The sequence below is a fragment of the Dipodomys ordii genome, unplaced genomic scaffold (assembly GCF_000151885.1).
Source record: "Dipodomys ordii isolate 6190 unplaced genomic scaffold, Dord_2.0 Scaffold139, whole genome shotgun sequence".
Taxonomy (NCBI): Eukaryota; Metazoa; Chordata; class Mammalia; order Rodentia; family Heteromyidae; genus Dipodomys; species Dipodomys ordii.
In genome coordinates, this window is record NW_012267355.1 from 1,783,378 (window position 1) to 1,803,528 (window position 20,151).

At 34.6% G+C, this 20,151-nt stretch overlaps 1 protein-coding gene across 4 annotated transcripts in view; it reads left to right on the forward strand.

Annotated features, from left to right (window-relative positions):
- Positions 1 to 20,151, forward strand: part of Col11a1 (collagen, type XI, alpha 1) — a 175,051-nt gene that overhangs the window by 72,911 nt on the left and 81,989 nt on the right. For all 4 annotated transcript variants that reach the window (XM_013031401.1, XM_013031403.1, XM_013031400.1 and 1 more), the window contains 15 exons: positions 132 to 185; positions 304 to 357; positions 528 to 581; positions 1,648 to 1,701; positions 1,950 to 1,994; positions 3,359 to 3,412; positions 3,857 to 3,901; positions 4,150 to 4,203; positions 4,713 to 4,757; positions 10,440 to 10,493; positions 11,636 to 11,680; positions 13,331 to 13,384; positions 13,465 to 13,509; positions 15,655 to 15,708; positions 17,949 to 18,056. In XM_013031401.1, coding sequence (XP_012886855.1) covers positions 132 to 185; positions 304 to 357; positions 528 to 581; positions 1,648 to 1,701; positions 1,950 to 1,994; positions 3,359 to 3,412; positions 3,857 to 3,901; positions 4,150 to 4,203; positions 4,713 to 4,757; positions 10,440 to 10,493; positions 11,636 to 11,680; positions 13,331 to 13,384; positions 13,465 to 13,509; positions 15,655 to 15,708; positions 17,949 to 18,056 — 819 coding nt within the window. The remainder of the gene's footprint in view (positions 1 to 131; positions 186 to 303; positions 358 to 527; positions 582 to 1,647; positions 1,702 to 1,949; positions 1,995 to 3,358; positions 3,413 to 3,856; positions 3,902 to 4,149; positions 4,204 to 4,712; positions 4,758 to 10,439; positions 10,494 to 11,635; positions 11,681 to 13,330; positions 13,385 to 13,464; positions 13,510 to 15,654; positions 15,709 to 17,948; positions 18,057 to 20,151) is intronic.

The following is a 20,151-nucleotide window of genomic DNA, read 5'->3' on the forward strand; positions in this document are numbered from 1 at the left end:
CTCTGTTTTATGTGACTATTTTATATAGAAGTAAATTCCTAGAGGACATCAATCTCTAAAGCCATTTCTCTTGGAGATATTGTGTTTACTAATCCAAAACTCTACCCTCTGCTTTCAATGGTTTGATTCAGGGTCCTCGAGGTGTTCAAGGTCCACCTGGTCCGACAGGAAAACCCGGAAAAAGGGTATGGCCAAGTTTTCATGGTTAATTTGCTCAAGTTGCCATGATCAGTTAATTTGTTTTCTGTAGCTTCCTCTTGATAGGAATCCCTTTGGCTGAATTCTATTCTTGGGTTTCACCAGGGACGCCCAGGTGCTGATGGAGGAAGAGGAATGCCTGGAGAACCTGGGTCAAAGGTCAGCAGTTCATCCTGGGTCAGGGATTTGGATCTTCACCTCTTGTCTGTCATTTTACCCTGGGAAATTATATATGCTGTCACCAAAGTGGAAGATGCAAAATGAAATTTGACATTCGAATTGCAGTGCATGTTTGGACTGTTTGGTGATGATGATTGTGATTTTTACAGGGAGATCGAGGGTTTGATGGCCTACCTGGTCTGCCAGGGGACAAAGGTCACAGGGTAAGCTTCTGCTGTTACATTTTTGTCCTGGAATAATGTGAATGCTATGAAATATGCCAGTACTAAGGGGCTTTAGGAAATCAGAAGAAAACAAATACTTGTGAATCCAATTATCAGTCATTCTATCTAGTTCTGGGAAAGACAGATAATATCACTTATCCAGTATCAGTTCTAAAATTGTTTTCAGACATTTCATATAAAGAGACTCTAGTATCTATACTAAGTTGAGATAGGACGTTTAGTTTTGTGGACGTGGGGAAAGAAGATGTCAATAGAAAGACATGATTTAATTTTGTACCTTCTTCCTTAAAAATTCCTAAATTTCTTTCTTAGTTTTTGTCCATGGAAATACACTTAAAAGACATCTGTGATCAGTCTGCCATTAGTATGATAACAAGTGTAATAACATACTGCCAATTTGTTATTACTTTGTGATGGCATGAGGTTTTCTCCAATGCAAGAACTCATAATTTGCCAAAGCTAAACAAACCACCATTATGAAGAGCATTCCCGTGGATATTTTCAGTGGGATATTAAAGAGAGAGTTCATATATACAGCTGTTGTTTGTTTTGTTTTGATAATGGTGATTGGATTTAGAGCTCTTGAAAGAATCTAGAGCTTGCTAGATAATAAACACTACCTGCTATTTTAGTTCAACTCCCTTTATAATTTCTCTTAAAATAAGAAATTCATTTAGTCTTCTTGAATTATGCTTGATTAATGCAAATGATTGAAAACTAAAACATATTTATATAGACATACACAAAGTAAATCCTTACCTAACAATCTGTGGCAAGTAAGTTTCTTAATGCTTTAACTCATTTGAGAAGTGCTTTGGGGACTTATATTACTTAAATATTTGGTGTTAAACAAAGAAGATTATAGTTTTCCTAGCATAGTAATATGTAAAGCTAGGGAGAATGGCAAAGTTGTAATTATGTCTGAGGTACCAGAGAGGCAACTAGAGCCTAAGTTTTCACAGCCACGGGTCCTGCTATGCTTGTACGAGATGGCAGCCTGGTAGATTTAGTTCCTGTGCTAATTATATTTGTCTTTTTCTGTTAGGGTGAACGCGGTCCCCAAGGCCCTCCAGGCCTTCCAGGCGATGATGGAATGAGGGTATAGTAATATTTCATTTCTTTAAAAGACACCTTTAATAAATAAATAAATCTGTTTAAAAATGAACAGAAAAAAAACTGGGAGAAAATGAAGGAGGGCGTGACTCTGTTTAAAAAGATATATACTTAATACCTGACTTATGAAACTGTAAGCCTCCCTGAACCTCACCTTTACAATAAAAATTAATTTTAAAAAACTGTTTTAAAATGATACCTAATTGTACTGCCCTCGCATCTGCTTGGTGACAGGGAGAAGATGGAGAAATAGGGCCACGTGGTCTTCCAGGTGAAGCTGTAAGCATTTTTTATCTTTCTTTTTAAATAATAACATTCTTGTTTGGGCGGACTTGTGACTGAGCTTACATACAGAAAAGCAATGATAAACTAAATTAACTGTCATGTGAAAAATAGAATAATTTCCAGGCGCTAGTGACTCAGGAGATGGAGATTTGAGGATCACGGTTCAAAGCCAGCTTGGGCAGAAAAGTCAGTGAGACTCTTATTTCCAGTTAGGCACCATGAAAGTAGAGCTGTGGCTCAAAAGATAGAACACTAGCTTTGAGCACAAAACTCAGGACAGCTGTGAGGTCCTGGGATCAAGTCCCAGGACCAGCACAGAAAAAAAAAAAAGAAACAAGAGAAAGAGTAATCTATATAGGCTTCTTTTGTTAAATAAGAAAATATTAGATACGTGAGAAAAAAAAATGAGGACTGTAACATTTTGCAATGGAAATCACTGTCTAGTTTTTGTTCTTATTTGCTTTATTTCTTTTCATCATCAACACCATGAAGTATTTGAATAAATTTGAATACATTAATCTTACGACCAGAAATAGTGAAAGAATGAGCAATGTAGTAAATGCTAGATATTAAGATTATATCTTTTTAATCCACCATCTATTTGTAAAGGAAAACACACACACACAAAAACCTGATCCAGGAATATTTACTCAGAGCGAGGGGACAACAGCAACAACCAAAAGGATTTTTGGTTGTCAAACAAAAGGACTTCTGAATTTCAGTCATAATTTGCTCTGTGAGAGAGATAATCAGTTACACTATAGTCTGCCAGTTTGGGGAGACAAGTGAATCGATAAAGGGGGGAGAAAAGAGGAGGAGATTAAAGTGATTAAAGAGAAACAATCTAAGAAATGATCTACCAAGAAACTGATTTTTCTAATCTAAATATGTAAGCATCCAGGTGCTTGTTTCTGTTCTTCAATGAGCATCCTCTCAAGAGGGGATTTACCTAGATGGAAAGTAAATGAAAAGCAGGGCCCACTTAATATCTGTACAGTCCATCAAATTGCATAATAAGCTTCAGCTTGCCCTTCAGATCAGAAAATAATACAAAGTGCCTTACTATAAGTATTAAACTATTTTATTTAAAAAAATTCCCAGGTGATTCGTATGTAAATGGACAAAATCTGAATTTCTGCACTAAAGACTTCATGTTATTTATTTTGGCTTTTGGGTCAGGAGAAACACTATGTATTCATGTTTTTGAAAAAAAAACACCCCAAAACGGTATTTTAAACATTCTTTTCAGTATATTAAAAGAAGATGAGCAAATACTTTTCTTCTAAATGTTACATGAGGTGGTTTTGCAATGTGAGAGGCATTGTTTTGAGAACATTTTCTTTTCTTTTCCCTCTTAGGGCCCAAGAGGTTTGCTGGGACCACGAGGAACCCCAGGCCCTACAGGGCAACCTGTATGTATGGCTGGAAAGAATCTGGTATTCTAAGAGGAAATTAATGGCCAAACTGTTTTCTGAGAGACCATTGTGTCTCTCTTAGCACAAGGCCAAGAGTTAACTTCCTCATACTTCTAAGTGCTAAGAATGTGTCTCTCTGACTAACCTGTCCTCTCTCTCCCTCTTTCTGTGTTTTTCTTTCCTTTAGTATTTCTGTCTTACAGTTTTCATGATAAATGTCCAGCATACAATGGAAAACAATGCTAGATCACTTGTAATGTAGACATGAATAGAATATAGACCTCATTTTTATGCAATCCTAAATCATTAATTCCTATAATCCTGAAAATATAATTTAGTCACCTTAGGCTAGTGAGTGGCTGGTATTAGAGTAGCTTTTTCATTTGCCATTTTGGATGTAAAAATTTTAAACACCCATGTGTATTGTTTTCTTCTTTGCAGGGCATTGCAGGCATAGATGGCCCCCCAGGACCCAAAGGTAACATGGTATGTAGCAAGCACCCTTAAATAAATATCTCAACTATCTCAGAACTAAATGGTTTTGTTGCTAAATGTAAAAGAAAAAAACACTTTCCTGATTATATTTTGTTAAATATACTAGCAACTCCTAGCCTTCATCTTTTGCAATATTTTCCAGATTCTCTTGAGCAAAATCTGGTCTAGGAGGTTACTTTTCAGTTAACAAGGAAAAAAAATACATTAAACCTGAATAAAGATTATCTTTCCTATGGCAGGGTCCCCAAGGAGAGCCAGGACCTCCTGGCCAGCAAGGAAATCCAGGACCTCAAGTAAGTTCCAATGGGCGGGTGAGGGAAGAAGCATCATTTCCAGGAGAATGCACAATTGCAAATGCTTCTGGGGAGGACTAAATAAAACTATTTCAACTGTGGATAAAGGAAGATACTTTGTATTCCTTCTTTTTTCTTCTTCTTCTTTAATTTAGTCAACTTTCAGAGGGACCCCTCCCCACCCCTACCTTTCTTCCAAGAGAAAAATGAGTCATTCAAGATGCTTTCATGAATAGACACACTTGTAGAGGGCTTTGACTAGAATCACATTACAGTCCCTTTGCAAAATAGAGTAGCTTCTGTAACATGCATGGTATTCTACAGTCTCCGGAAAGAGCAATGGATGTGGGTGTGGGTGTGTGTTTGTGGGTCTGTGTGTGTGTGTATTTCTGAGTCAGAATCCTCACATACTTATAAATCTTTTCATGTTCAGTAGCAGTGTAACAATTAACTTAATAATACATTCTTGTCATGTGATTCCTAACATTAAATAAATTCTATTAAAACAGGGTCTTCCTGGTCCTCAAGGTCCAATTGGTCCTCCTGGTGAAAAAGTAAGTTACTTTATTATTATCATAATGTCTGGAGGACAAATAAGGACAACCTGCCTCAGACAGGTGTCTTCTGTCCTTGTTAAACAGATATCGAAATAGCAGGACACATAAAACATCAATCTGAAGTTAAGGAGAATATGGTGTAGATAAAATTCATTCATATGTCTTTAACCTGCAAATGATAAAATTTTGCAGGGTTAACACAGCAATCATTCAAATGTAACATGTTCAGGATTACTAATTTTAGAAATTAATTGGTATGAATGGATATTTTGTTTCCCCCTTTTTTCCCTTTTGTTAAAAAAATGTGACTATGTTCACTTACAACAAATACTTTATTCTAGAATCTGATTGAGGTGAAATTGTGAAGTTCTCATTGTCATCATGTCTTATGTATAAATGACAGATGATGTACTTATTAGCAATATAATGTGGATTAAAAGAATACTTCTCTAATTAGAGAGATGTCTTTCAGAGTTCTATTCTATATTTCAGGACTACCATTTGCTCTCTAGGTTTTAAAACAGAGTTGGTACCCATCTTTCTGTAATGCTATTTTTTTCTTCCTTTTGTTGCTATCTATGAGCATACCATCTTATTTTGTTTTATTTTTTCTATTTTTAACTCCTTGTTTTTTGTTGTTGTTTGTTTTGTTTTTGTCATCCATGGGGCTTGAACTCTGTGTCTGAGCACTGTCCCTCAGCTCTTCAGCTCAAGGCTAGTGCTCTAACATTTGAGCCACTGCTCCACTTCTGGTTTTCTGAGTGGTTTATTGGAGATAAGAGTCTCTCAGACTTTCCTGCCCAGGCTTCGTTTGAACTGCGATCCTCAGATCGCATCCTTCTGAGTAGCTAGGATTACAGGTGTGAGCCACTGGTGCCCAGCTAACTCCTTGTTGAAGTATACTTGATTAACCACAAGATTTCACTTCTCTTAAATTATTTTCACTATATTTCTAGTCCTCTCACCATGTAAAATTTTGTAATATTTACATCACTTTAGAAAGAAGGAATCCTTGCTTCCATTTGCTGTTTACATGCCCTAGAGTAAGACAACAACTAATTTGCAGTCTGTCTGTATATATTATTTCTGCATATTTCCTGTGAATATAGGTGTGGATTTAATCAATGAATTTAATCAATGATTAAATATAACAGGATGTTTACAACCTTCTTTTTGATATAATTTTTTTATGTTTACCCACTTTGGAGCATCTATTGATGTTTAATACTTCCTATTAGCTTAAATATACCACATTCAAAGCTCTTTTCACTTGCTCAGCAGTTATACCAAACAGGTACTTTATACTTTTTAGCCATTAATCAGAAAATGGCACTTCTGTGAATATTTGCATGCAAGTATTTTCATAGCCATATTTTATTTCTTTTGATAGGTACTTAGAAGTGCTAGTTATAGAGAAAATTCATGTTTAACATTTTGAGAAACATATACATTGTTTTCCTAATGGTTACACTATTGTTGTCCTTTTTTCACTAGCAATACAGAAGTAGTTTCTTCTTGTCCCCATTAATACTTCTTAGTGTCTGCCTTAAGATAATTCTTTCAGTGTGAACTAGGATTGCACTGTGTTTTCAATTTGCATTTCCCTTATCTCTAGTGATCTTGAGTATCTTTGTCATAGCCATTTCTTTCTTTCTTTTTTCTTCTTCTTTTTCTTTTTTTTTTTGGTCAGTCATGGGGCTTGAACTCTGGGCCTGGAGCTGTCCCTCAGCTCTTCAGCTAAAGGCAAGTGAGTGCTTTATCACTTGAGCCACAGCACCACTTCTGGTTTTCTGGTTGTTTATTGGAGATAAGTCTCTTGGACTTTCATGCCAGAGCTGGCTTTGAACTGTGATCCTCACATCTCAGTCTCCTGAATAGCTAGGATTATAGGTGTGAGCTACCTGCACCTGGCTTGTCATGGCCATTTCTATAACTTTTCTCTTACAGTTTCAATTCAGACTGTGAATAATATTCTAATTAAGCTACATATTATTTTATGGAGTTAAAAGATTTATTGAATTGGTCTTTGAATAACTTTTTTGGGGCAAATGGTTTCTGTATCATTGCAATTGAGATATGTTATTGGAGTATGTTCTAATAATTATAGATCTTAGTTTCTAAATATGATTTTAACCTTTTAGGCACACACTGTGACAGTGAGCTGCTTACTTAAATTTACTTTTGAATATAGACTTAATATAATACATGTACCATACATATGTACTTTAGGCCAGCAGTATTATTTAGAGTCAATTGTAGCTCACCAGCATATTTACTCATATTTATATTATATTCAGTATAAAATTGAACATAAAACACTTAACTCAAATTTTTTATTGTGATTTTTCTCATGTATACTTAAGTATAAAGAAGAATTTGCTAGCCAGGTACTTGGTGTCTCACACCTATAATCCCAGGTATTCAGAATGCTAAGATCTGTGGATCATTATTCAAAGCCAACCTAGGAAAAAAGTCAATGAGACTCTTATATCCAATAAACTATTAAAAATCCATAAGTGGAACTGTAGGTTAAGTGGTAGATTGTTCATCTTATGCCAAAAGAAAAAAATAAATTAGGGAGAGTGCCTAGTTTCTGAGTTTAAACCCAAGATTGCAGATAAAGGAAGCTCTGCTTTTAGGGAACATTGATATATGTGAATTTCCTTCCCTGGCCACTAGTGAAATACAGGGTTTAATTCATGAATGTCTCATGTCAGCAAGAGTGTTGTGTTACATAGATGCTGCTTCTGACTGAAAATATTCAGCTTGTGAATTCAAAGCAATCTTATTCAATCAGAAAGAATAGGAGCTCAAAAATATGAGAGAAAATATTTTATTCTCATTAAATCTATATTAAGAATAAATGTTATTTTTTCTTATCATATATTTTGATTTATTTATTCTGAGTCAAATTTTGTTTTTCAAAAATTGGTAAAGGTATTTTTAACTGTTTGTTAGTATTACATAACATTTAAATATAATATGATCAATATCATACATGTCAAGCTTAAAATGTTTGTATGTTTGGACATTATTACAGCTCGAATTCTATTTTATGTATGATAAGATATCTCATAAAGATTAAGTCAATGATGTAAGCTGGATAAGTCAACTATACTTTTTTCATACATTATTGGGATATGTAGTGGATACATCCTGTGATATATGACTCAGAACTCATATCCTTCATATATTAGTGTGCTTTTTGCCCAATAAATGGTCACTGTATGAGTTCAGGGTGAAACTTCAAGACACAAAATAAATGCCTGTTAAAAGGAGACAAGGGTGTGGGTCTGGAATCATTCAGACTGGGACTCTGTCACATATTGATGATGTTCTTTCATGGGATTCAAAGCAGACAAAAACAGTATGCTGTCATAAAACTCATTCTCCAAGAGATAGATTGATTTCAATTTTTTTTGAGAAATCATCGTACAAGAGTTTTAATGTTTCTAGATGACCCTCAAATATAGAACAACACAAAAAAGTCCATTTAGTATTTTTCGGTCACCAAGTCAATGTCATACAAGAATTCCACAGCTAGTCCTGTATTTGAGTATCATTTTGTTTTGAAGACACAAGACCACTGTCTTGAAAGTGAAAGTTAATTTCCATGAAAAACAAAATTCTGCCATGAACAACTTAGTGTTGGGCAATAATTATTAACCACCCAATGTTCAATTACTTGTCTTGAGTATGAATTTGCAGACTGATGAAGGAGATGGAAAACTGAAGTCCTTTGAATGAGAGGCAGTTAATTTCAGCTACAAAAATCTAACTCTCCAATTTGAAGTTTACTTTTAATGTGTGTGCTCTGTAGTGACTTAATTAGTGCTCCTCTCTACAACTTGGAAGCATGGCAGTATACATGCATACATTACTAATTCTGAATCCTCTCTGAGAAAGGAAAAACTCTAAACTATACTCCCTGCCTTTTCCATTATTTCTCAGTTATGGATAATTAATTGGCCAGTAAATAATAATGACTAGAACTAAATAACATTAATAATGTCAGCAAAACAGCTACTTTTCTATGAAGGGAGAGTATTCTTCTTTCAATAGGAGTTCTTACCGTGTTCCAAACTTAGTAAGATATAATGTCACTCAAAACTCTCTGTGGTTAAGAAGGTGGTAATATGATGAATACTTTTTATTATTTGTTATTTACATATTACATCATGCTAATTTACATAAATGCATATATTAATGAATTCTACGAGCAACTATTACAAAATAATTTTTATATAGTAAATGTACTATATAAAAATTAATAATTACTGGAATTTCTATTAATTTAATAATACCTGGAATTTGATAACTGGAATTTCAACTGGAATTTCTATTACCATGGAATTATAATCACATGTTCCTTAACAAAGGATGCATTAGGCCATTTGTCATTGTATGAATATCACACATAGAAGACATTGTTGGGGCTGGGAAGGTGACTTAGTGGTAGAGCGCTTGCCTTGCATGCCTGAGGCTCTGGGTTCGATTCCCCAGCACCACATAAGCAAAAAGGAAAAAGCCAGAAGTGGCGCTATGGCTAGCCTTGAACTGAAGAGCCGAGGGACAGCACCCAGGCCCAGAGTTCAGGCCCCATGACCGGACCCCCCCCCCAAAAAAAAGAAGACCTTGTTCAACTACTTCTGTAGCCTCTTATTTCAATCATGATATCCTAGTGCTAGTGTCTCACACCTTTAATCTTAACTACTCAGGATGCTGAGATCTGATCATGGTTGTGTGCCAGTCCAAGCAGAAAAGTCTTTAACTAACTAGGAAAATGCTGAATTGGAAGTATGGCTCAAATGGTAGCCATGAGCCAGTAACGCAGAGTGAGAGCACAAGACTCTGAGCTCAAGCTCAAGTACTAGTACACAAACACACACACACACACACAAAGATGTAGTAAATGGATATGTGTGAAGTTGCTGCCAGCATAATATGGCACAGTATTTCACAGTAAACTTTTCAATAAGTACAATTGTACTCTGGATTTATAAAATTCATAGTAGAGTAAATATACAAATGGATAGTTATTAGCTTTCTCTAAAATTATATTATACATAGTATATATGCAGAACTATTATACAACTGGAAACATGGTTTGTTTGTAAAAGATAGCCATAAATACCTGGGTAATTGGTTATCCCACTGAATTTAATGGCTGTAATTTCACTAAGGGATAGGAATTCTCCCACGGATCCATAGTTGTATATGTTGTCCATCTTTTCCTGAAACATGACTACATAGATCATGGCTATATCTGAATTGGTGTATATTAACATTGTTTCTAATTAACTTATTACATATTCAGTGTTAAACTCTATGTACTCCAAGTCTATGGATTTCTGGTTTATTTTCTTGTTTATTTTTAATTCCAATCAATTTATTATGGGATTTTAAAATTAATAGGTTCATTTTAAAGAGACATATTAATGACTGCATAAGCAGACTAAAACCTAGCATGTTTTTGACAAAATTAAAGTCAGTGTTCATTTTAACTTTACATTGCCTTTCTTTACACATAAATTGTTAAAACATAATGTATATATCACTTTCAAATAAAAGCCACTTGCTTTTAATAGTATGTATAGTAATATATTCCTAAGCATAATGTGAAGCTCTTTGTTGTTTTCTTTGTAAAGATAAAAGCATTCTCCTTTTCTATTTGATTAGGGACCACAAGGAAAACCAGGACTTGCTGGACTTCCTGGTGCTGATGGGCCTCCTGTGAGTAATGATTATCTGGTCATGAGAATATTCATCTGGAGTCTCCAAAAGTAGATTTCTTGTATGTTTTAGTAATGATTATATGTAGATAGTCATGAAGTAGATTGTAACAGTTTCTCAACCTTGATCTCTCTAAAATACTATCTGTACTGCTAAAATTTTAGTAAGGCCACTACAATGACTTTTAAATGAACTTATCCTCGTGTGGCACAATAGAACCTTCCAGAAGCCTGTTGATTTTTCTTTTCATCATGACTCATGAATTACAAGGAATCACAGTTTAGTTCCCATTCACAGTTTTCTCAACATGTGTTCGATGCCCACGCCTTTCTCTTTCTATGTATTTTCACTAACTTATCTATTCATCCTCTCTTCCTTTTCTGTTGTTTGCTAGGCCTGAGTGAAACTGTACAGGTTCATAAAATGTGTCACATGAATTTCATAAAAGTATTTCAGACTGTGAAACTTAGCTGCATCTCTCCTTTTCCCACACACGGAAGTCAATCATGCAAACATTTGCCCTTGTTTTTGAAAGAATTGTTAGTTGTGCATTTTTCCCTCTTCAATCTATATAGTCAGATTTATGAGAGTCACAATACAAAATTCCTCATCCTCCTTCAGCTTGTTGAGTGTAATTGTAATGCAGTTATGTAGATTTACTGATGCTACCTCAGGAATGCAATTATTAATGCTATCAGTATTTTAGATCTTGCTATGTGTTTACATTTTGCATCCAAATGCTGCTTCTTGCTTTTGAAGATATGCATGCTCTCCCTGATATGCAAAATATGTCATATTAAAATACTTTGCATATGTTTCTGAAATATAATTGAATTGAAAATGAAGAATGCATATTTTCTTACTTGAAAGTGCTTTTTATCCATACTCTCTAAAAAACATTGCCTATTGAATGCAATAGATACCAACCAAATCTGGACTAATTGTATTTCTTTCTAAATATAATAATTTCCAATATTATTTTGAGCTGGAAACTCTGAAGCAATTTTTTAAAATATTTTCTGAAAAGGTTTAAACAATGACCTCAATAGATTTGAACAAAAGTCAGTGGAAGAAATTCATATTAATATCTACTGTCATTATCATTGTATTTTTATCAATGTATATATCTTTGCTAAATATAGGGTCATCCAGGAAAAGAAGGCCAGTCTGGGGAAAAGGGAGCTCTGGTAGGTTATAAAGTATTCATTTCAATGACTGTCAACTTGTTTCCAAGTAAGGGATGTCTGGATTTATTCTCCATCATATGCTTTCTTTCTTGTCCAAGGAATGTGAATATTAGGAAATGAGTACCAGCAAATATTGTCACTCTTTGTGAATCATGTTTATTTTACTAAATGGTTTTCTCTATAGTATTCATATAAACCAGGTCTTGGTCATTTTTCATATACTATAAAAGTATGTCTTGTGTAATTTTAATTTTATGTTAATAAATTTACAAAATAGAGTATACTTTCCATTTTATAAAAATTCATCTCATACTCAATGCTTATGTTCAGCATATGTGGCATATGTGTAGTTTGTAATCATAGTTGTAATAATGAGATTGAATAATAATGACTGAATATCATTAAATTCTTTTTTTTCTTTTTTCTTTTATTTTATTTGTGAACATACTGTACAGAGGGGTTACAATTACATGGGCAGGATAATGCGTACATTTCTTACCAAGCATTGCAGCCTCCTCCTTTTGTTTACCCTTCACATCCCTTCCCAGCCTCCCTCCTCCCCCCAATCCCAATATCATTAAATTCTTTATGTAACCCCCATTTTATATCTACGGATTATTTTTTGTCACATTTAAGGAAGAGGATATTAATTTTTAAAAGCAATAATTATCAAAATTTCTCAATGGGACATCAAAATAAAAGCTATTAAAATTATTTTAGATTATAGTAGTAGTGGCACGATCATTTTTGTTTAGATACACGACTTTAGTATTATAAGCAGAGCACTGAGATTCTTCTTATTACTACAGAAGTATTGTTATGCTTTATGTATGTAAGTTATGCTAAGTTATGCTTTATTTTTTTAGACCTACTAGACAATGGATTCAATTATGGGAACGGTTTATTGTTGACTGTGTTTTTAGTGATGAGAATGCTACAAACATATAAACTCTGTATTAGAAAATATTGATTCAGTTGTTTAATTTATCTATAGTAGACAGTAGACACAATGAAAATTTCCCCCCAAACATTATCTAAATGTTATTAATGTATCTAAATATGAATTGTTTAAGTGATTCATTAGAATGATATTTCTGTCACTCAAATGAATTAGTTCCGTTACTGTATGGATATATTTCCTACTATGATATAACAAAATGTTGCATGCTAGGTACTGTATGAGGAAGAGAGATTTAATCAGCTTATACTTTGGAAAGTGATCCCACAGTGTAGTCTCTGTGGAGGCCCTCTGTGCTGCACCACAGAATGTCCATTTTCATAAAGTAAGTGCAATGTGTGAGAGACAAAGGGATCAAATGATGAAGCCAGAGGAGACTGAGGGCTTTTCTCCAGTTGCCTGCTTTCCTAGTTCTGGTGAGCACAGCATTAATCTCTTCCAAGGGAAGAATTACATCTGTCCCTCACAATGAGCAGCTGCCTATTACCAGTCCTATACCCTTCAAAGACCCCTTCACCTTTCTCATCTTTGTCTATCATAGTTGGCTACCACAACGAATGATAAACTAACCAAGACATGTTGCCAAATGTGAATATTAAGAACAAATATACCATATGGGGTTAACATGATAGTATTTGTGTGAGTATCTTGTCAATGTGCCATATATCTAAATTACAATGAATTCTTTGCAGGGCCCTCCTGGTCCCCAAGGTCCTATTGGCTACCCTGGTCCCCGAGGAGTGAAGGTAAATATTCAGCTGTTTTTCCCTTCTTCAATTTCACCATGGCATGCCTAGACACTTAATACTTCTTATTTCTTCCATAGGGAGCGGATGGCGTTAGAGGTCTCAAGGGATCTAAAGGCGAAAAGGTACACTTATCATTGTTAGGCTATTTTTCATTCCTTCTTTTTCTGGTTTATAAAATTGCAACTTATTCAACTTATATTTTCTTTCTGAAATAGACTGAATATTTACGTAGCAGACAATAAAAGTTTACTTTTGTAACCTGTATTCTACAAACCTTAAAAAAAGTAACTCTTTGTATCCTAGAGTGAAGGTTAAATTGTAGGACAGAAGCAAAGGTTTGTGTTAGTCTTGTTCCCAGGTTTACTTAAACTTTTATAAAGCATATGGGTCACCTCATGGCTATGCTAGTGTTTGGACAGAGGAATATTTCTTCTTTATTCTATTCCCAAGTCCACCAAACTCAAAATGTATTGTAAAATATAAAGTTGAACATCTTCTAAGTCAGTCAACTGGAGGAAAAAGAAGTCATGCATCACTATGTTACATACAAAGTGAAAGGGTTATGAGGAGGGAAGTACATGAAAACTAGGCAGAGGTAGGTGAAAGTTAACATCACTGTGTGTTTTCCAGATGTTTATGGAGTGTTTACTAATCATCATGGTTTTGAAGGTCAGGAGAGTATTAGCCACCAAATTGTTTATGATTCTTGGTTTTAATCTTTCTTGTGTGGAAACAAAAGTACCCTGCTCTCTAATAAGTGCCAGAAGGCATACTTTTGCAATAATGAGTAGATATCTGGGGCAGACATAATGGACAGGTCAGTTTTAGGAGGAAAAAATTAAGATCAGGAAAATCCTTCCCAGAAATAAACAGAAGTTGAGACTTGAAGAATGAAAAGTAAAAAGTCACCAGATATGCAGAGAAGAGACAGGACTTACAAGTGTGTTGTGAAGGAAATGCAAGTAATTCTATGTTTTTTTCTAGAAGTCAATCCCCAGACTTATGTGAGGAAGGAGGGGGAATTCCAGACATAATGGCTGAAAAAGCATAAAAAACATAAAAGCATAAAATGCATAAAAGGCCTACATCATGGTTTGGGCAGTTTGGAAGTATTGAGGACTTTTAAAGTAAAGCTGACTTCATCAGCTTTTGAGATTTGGAGTTACTTTGGAAATATATAAATATGGAGATGCACGTATGTCTGTCCTGCCTAGTTTTGTTTTTATAACCAGCCTCCAAAGTTTTGTATCCATTTCATTCAAGGAAGCAAATTAACAATCCTCCTTCAAAACTTCTCTGATTCACTTCTTGCCTAACCACCACCACCATCATCATTGTGCTAATAGCTTATTTCCTCATTCTGCCTCCCTGGTACCACAATTAGAGCTGATGCTTTACTGTTTTGTTGTCATTGGTAAAGCCAAATTATTAAAATACAGTAATGCTCATGCTCACTTAATATTATCCAAGATGCAACTGATTATCCTTTGGGAATTTAGTATTTTCTTGAAATTAAGAAATAAATAATAATAAAATAAAAAATAATAATGTTGATCCTGAAGCTTTCAGACTTCAGTGGGAATTACATCTCTATAAATACCTATTGTTAAAGTATAGCTGTTTATAGAAATACTATAAGTATTTTTGGTCTTCTTTGCCAGTAGATACCTGTTTCCAGCATTGTTGCTTGACAAATGATATCACAAGGAACAATCGCTCTCTAGAAAATAACTAATTTTCATAGTTTTCACCTGAGAAGAGATGAGAGTATGGAGTATGAGGTGAACTAGAAGTTTCATCTAAAAAGTAAATTACAAAAGAATAATTTAAAAAATAAGCTGAAGTATAAATAGTGAATTAATGGTTAAAAATATTTTCTCAGCTAAGGTTTCATGATCCACTAAATTGATTTTAAAGTTATTTTAAGTATTTACTATTTTTTTATTTAAGTAGCATCAGATAAATATTATTATGAGAGAAAGATCGTTTTTTCCTTGAGATAAAGAAGCCATCACAGCCATACTTGTGAATAGTTCCGTAGTTTACAGCAATAGTATAGGGACATGGAAAGAATCTGGCAATAAAAGGAAGGGAACAGAAATGGAAAAGAAGGAAGCAGATTTTCTACTGGGCTTCCTATGACTTAAAACAACTTTCTCCTAATATCTTACATATCTACTTATCTTACATAGCCATATGTAATATAGATAATGCCAAATGATGGGTTTAGCTCTTGTTTATTCATGTTTGTTGCTTGTTATTTTTAGGGTGAAGATGGCTTTCCAGGATTCAAAGGTGACATGGGTCTCAAAGGTGACAGAGTGAGTAACAAGAAAATCTGCACTGATATGTAAAACTTTATATTTGCATAATCTTTTCTTATTTTGAGTACAGCCAGCTCTGGTTCTATAAAATGTTCATAATACCAAAGAATTTGCTCATTTAAGGTTTTATGTAAAGATTAGTGATTATGATTTTTGGAAAGATAGTGATGTTTTAATGGTTTTCTTTTCATTTCTTTTCTTTCTTTTTTTTTTGGTCTGGTCATGGGGCCTGAACTCTGGGCCTGGGCACTGTCCCTCAGCTCTTCAGCTCAAGGCTAGCGCTCTACCACTTGAGCCACAGTGCCACCTCTGGCTTTTTTCTTTTTGCTTATGTGGTGCTGAGGAATAGAAACCAGGGCCTCAGGCATGCAAGGCAAGCGCTCTACCACTGAGTCACCTTCCCAGCCCGTTTTAATGGTTTTCTAGAAGCTATGTTGCAAACTTTTTATAGGTCACGTCTGTACACAGAAGTCTTTATACAGATCATTCTCTACTTTCAATAAAGTAATGGCTCCATAGATCCATTGTATTGGAAATATTGTAAGTTAAATATGCATTTAAAAGCTGGACTATTATGGCTCATGTTTAGCCACTCAGGAAGCTAAGATGTGAGGATCACAGTTTGACGTCACCTTGGCAAAAAAGACTGTGAGACTCTAATCTCCACGTGACCAGCCAAAAGCTAGAAGTAGAGCTGTGGATCAAGTGATAGAGCAGAAAAAGCCCAGAGGAAATGTGAAGTCTTGAGTTCAAGGCCCAGCATCAGCACCTCGCTGCCACACACACACCCACAGAATTTTAAACATGTACTTTAGCGACAGTAATTCATTGTAGAGAATGACTGGTTCACCTCAGGATCACATGGTGAATGAGATCTATATTCTGAGTTGCTGCCCAGCTTTGACAGATACTAGCTTACCTTGTGCTCCTATCCTGGGGGCAGATCGAAATTCAAAAATCCAAGGACTGTTTTTACCTAATGCTCTTCCACTATTCCTGTAAATCCAAAAATCTGTAAATCAAAGTCCTTATGTCTTTACAAATACTTCCTATGTTTATAAAAATAATCTCTGACTTGATTTTGACTCCAACATTATTTTAAATTCATGATAGTGAATTCACATAATCATTTTGTTTCTCGTTTTTAGTAACTCTCATTTGGTAACTTACATAGTCAACGCTTCCTTATAGAATAGACTTTTTGTTGGATACTTTTCCCCCAACTGTAAATATTTTAAACATGGTTTAGGTAACCTTGGTTTAGCTATGAATCTCAGAAGCTTAGATGTATTAAATATATATTGCTTTGGGGATTACTGGGATTTCAAGTGAGGTCCTCATGAATATTATTTCTAATGCAGACAAAACTCTACCATATCATATTTATCATATATTATTGGATATTATTCTTCATAGATGGTTTTAAAATAATGATCAGCTTAATTCAAATAAGTGATTGGGTAGTTTTTTATTTTCCCCTAAATTTCATGCATAGTGAACCATGCTTCCTTAAAACAATAAGCCAGCAACTTTCATGATTATTCATTGTTATGGTGGTCTGCAATTTCAGAGTTGAAAAATAAAGTATATCTGGTAAGGAGTTTTAGAAAGCAAACAAAAGCCAATTAAATGCTTTCTTGGGAAGATTTATTCAATAACTTTCATAATCGTACAACACAACTGTTGTAAGAGCCATACTGTGAGATAGCTTTTCCCTAAATGTATAGAAAGTTTGTCCAGTTGGGAAAAATAACTTTCTCAACAGTTCTTAATACATAAAATATAAACAGCATGTCCAAATTAATGATTTTTGTGAGTTATAAACAATGGTTTTCAACAAATTGCCTTATCATCTTTCATCTCCTTTCTTCCTTTTTTTCTTTTGTATTCCTCCTTTTTGCTTCCTCCTATTCCTTTTCCTCCTGTCATTTTTTTCTCCTTTTTTTCCCCTACATCTTTTTTTTTCTGGATCCCACAACAATTTAGTAAGCAAATTCATCTTATATGTGGTAACATCAGGATTCTATTAGTTTTCAGCATCAGAAGATACCTTGTTTCTTATTCAGTAACAAAATGGTTTATGAAGCCAAATATTTCCAAACCTCTTTTGGTCACATATGAAACGTATATAAAAATGTAAGACTCCAAGAATACATTACTGATCATCTGAAATCTCTGCCTATCAAAACATCTGAATGCATTTTAAGTGAGGAGAATGTTATTACTTTGTATTTCAGGGAGAAGTTGGTCAACTAGGCCCAAGAGGAGAAGATGGTCCTGAAGGCCCTAAAGGTCGTGCGGGGCCAACTGGAGACCCTGGTCCTTCTGGTCAGGCAGGAGAGAAGGTTGGTAAAATGAACTCCTCCAGTTCTTTTCTGGATAATACTGTAGTGTCACTTTAGAATGATTGTCACCACGGACACCAGGAAATGGTAGGGTTGTATGATATTGGAAACATGTCCATGAACTCCTGAGAATACACTCATGAAATGGGCACACTTTCCATTTTTACCCAGGCTGTTTCTTGTCTTCTCGTGTGGGATCAGCCAGAGTTAAAGCTTCCACATTAAATATTGAGAATTTGAGTATGACTAAAGTATCAAAGAAACAATGGTGTGATGATCTATTTATTGTTTGTACCAAGCAGAACTGTCTTTATTGTACTTGGTCTGTAAATATCTTTTTTTGAAATTAAATATAAACATATTTTCAAGTAGTATTTTAAGAAGTATTTGTGTCCAGGTCTACTTATGTTACATAGAAACATAACATGGAGCAAAGAGTATTTATGGTAAAATCACATTAAGAGATTTTAATTTTAGGCCATTATCGACACCAGCTTAAATGTTTTGAAAGATTCCCAGATAATTCTAATATTTACAGTTTTGAGACACACTGGACCATACATGCTGGGTCCAAAAGGTTTGCAACAGATTGAAGAGAGATAAGCTAGAGTTATCTATGATAAGCATTATCCCATTTGCACATTAAAGCCAAAGATAAGTAGTTGTTGTATGCTGGTGCTTTAATTCAAATACTTCTCTAAACATATTTTGTTTTTTTTACAGTGAGCATGCTATAAAATAAAGCAATTTCATGCTATTCAATGAAGTCATTTTTCCCGCTTCTATGCCTCCTACCTCAGGAGAAAATCATTATAGGTATTATATAGAGATTATGGGACAAATGAAAAAAAAAACATTTTCTCGTGTTTTTTGATGGGACAGTTTCTAAAGGTTCACAAATGAAAAAGCTTGAGATGTGTGACTGGATGAACCATGCAGTTGATTCCACCATGGGGCCAGCAAAGCCCTGCACCCAGCACTTACTGCCCAGTTATTGGAGTGAAAGGCTCTTTGGCCTGGTTGCCAGCCCCACACTGTTGTTTGTGCTTTCTTTCCCACACTAGTCTCAGGCATTAGGAATCGCATCTGCCCATGGTTCACTAATACATACCCACTTATTAGTTATCTATCACCCTATTGAAAATACAACCACTTTTCCTGTCCATGATTCAAAAACGAATGAGTGCACATTCTAATGTAGCCATTATCAGAGAACAGAGATAACTTTGGGATCATAATCAGAGAATTTCATTAACCTTAACATTAGTGACACAGAATACGCTATGAAACCTTAATATCCCCAAAGCCACATCATTATCAGTATGCTTCTTGGGGCTTGTTTTCATATTTTGCATCTGAACATGGCTTATCTGTGCACAATTCCTTAATTCAGTGTATAACAAGTCATGGACTATGTTCTGAATTTATTATTATGCTTCAGCCACTACAATTTTTAAGTTGTTCTTCACATTCTAGTCTTTTGAGCATTGCATACACTAACCTTTGTGTGTGTGGCCTTTCTTATTTTATCATTCATTAGATATGTTGATAAACTTATGTTTACTAATCTTTAAGACTGTAAGGCATAATATTTTTTAAAATTATACATGCACACTTTTATTGCAGAACACAATGCACAGGAAAATTTTACAAACATTTCTTTAGCTCATTTATTTATCAACCTATTTGTATTTTTACTAATGTAATAGCTTTGGGAGGGCTATTTCTTTAGAATAACATTTTAAATATCTTAGTATTTGTAGTGTGTTGTGGAAACTGATTTTACACTACATTTTATCCAGCTATTTTAGATTGAGAGATAACTTCACTGTACAGTGACAAAGTACTGTCACATTCAAGTATCTATTTTAATAATTTAATGCTCCACAAAAAGTAGCATTTGATTTCCAGCATTCCACAGGTAGTATATTTATAAATTCAGATTAATCTAATCTTTGAACAAGTAAGCAAATTTTGTTCAAAATGAAATTCAAAATTTCTTTTTTGTTTCTTTTCCTCCCTTCTTTCCTTCCTTCCTTCCTTCCTTCCTTCCTTCCTTCCTTCCTTCCTTCCTTCCTTCCTTCCTTCCTTCCTT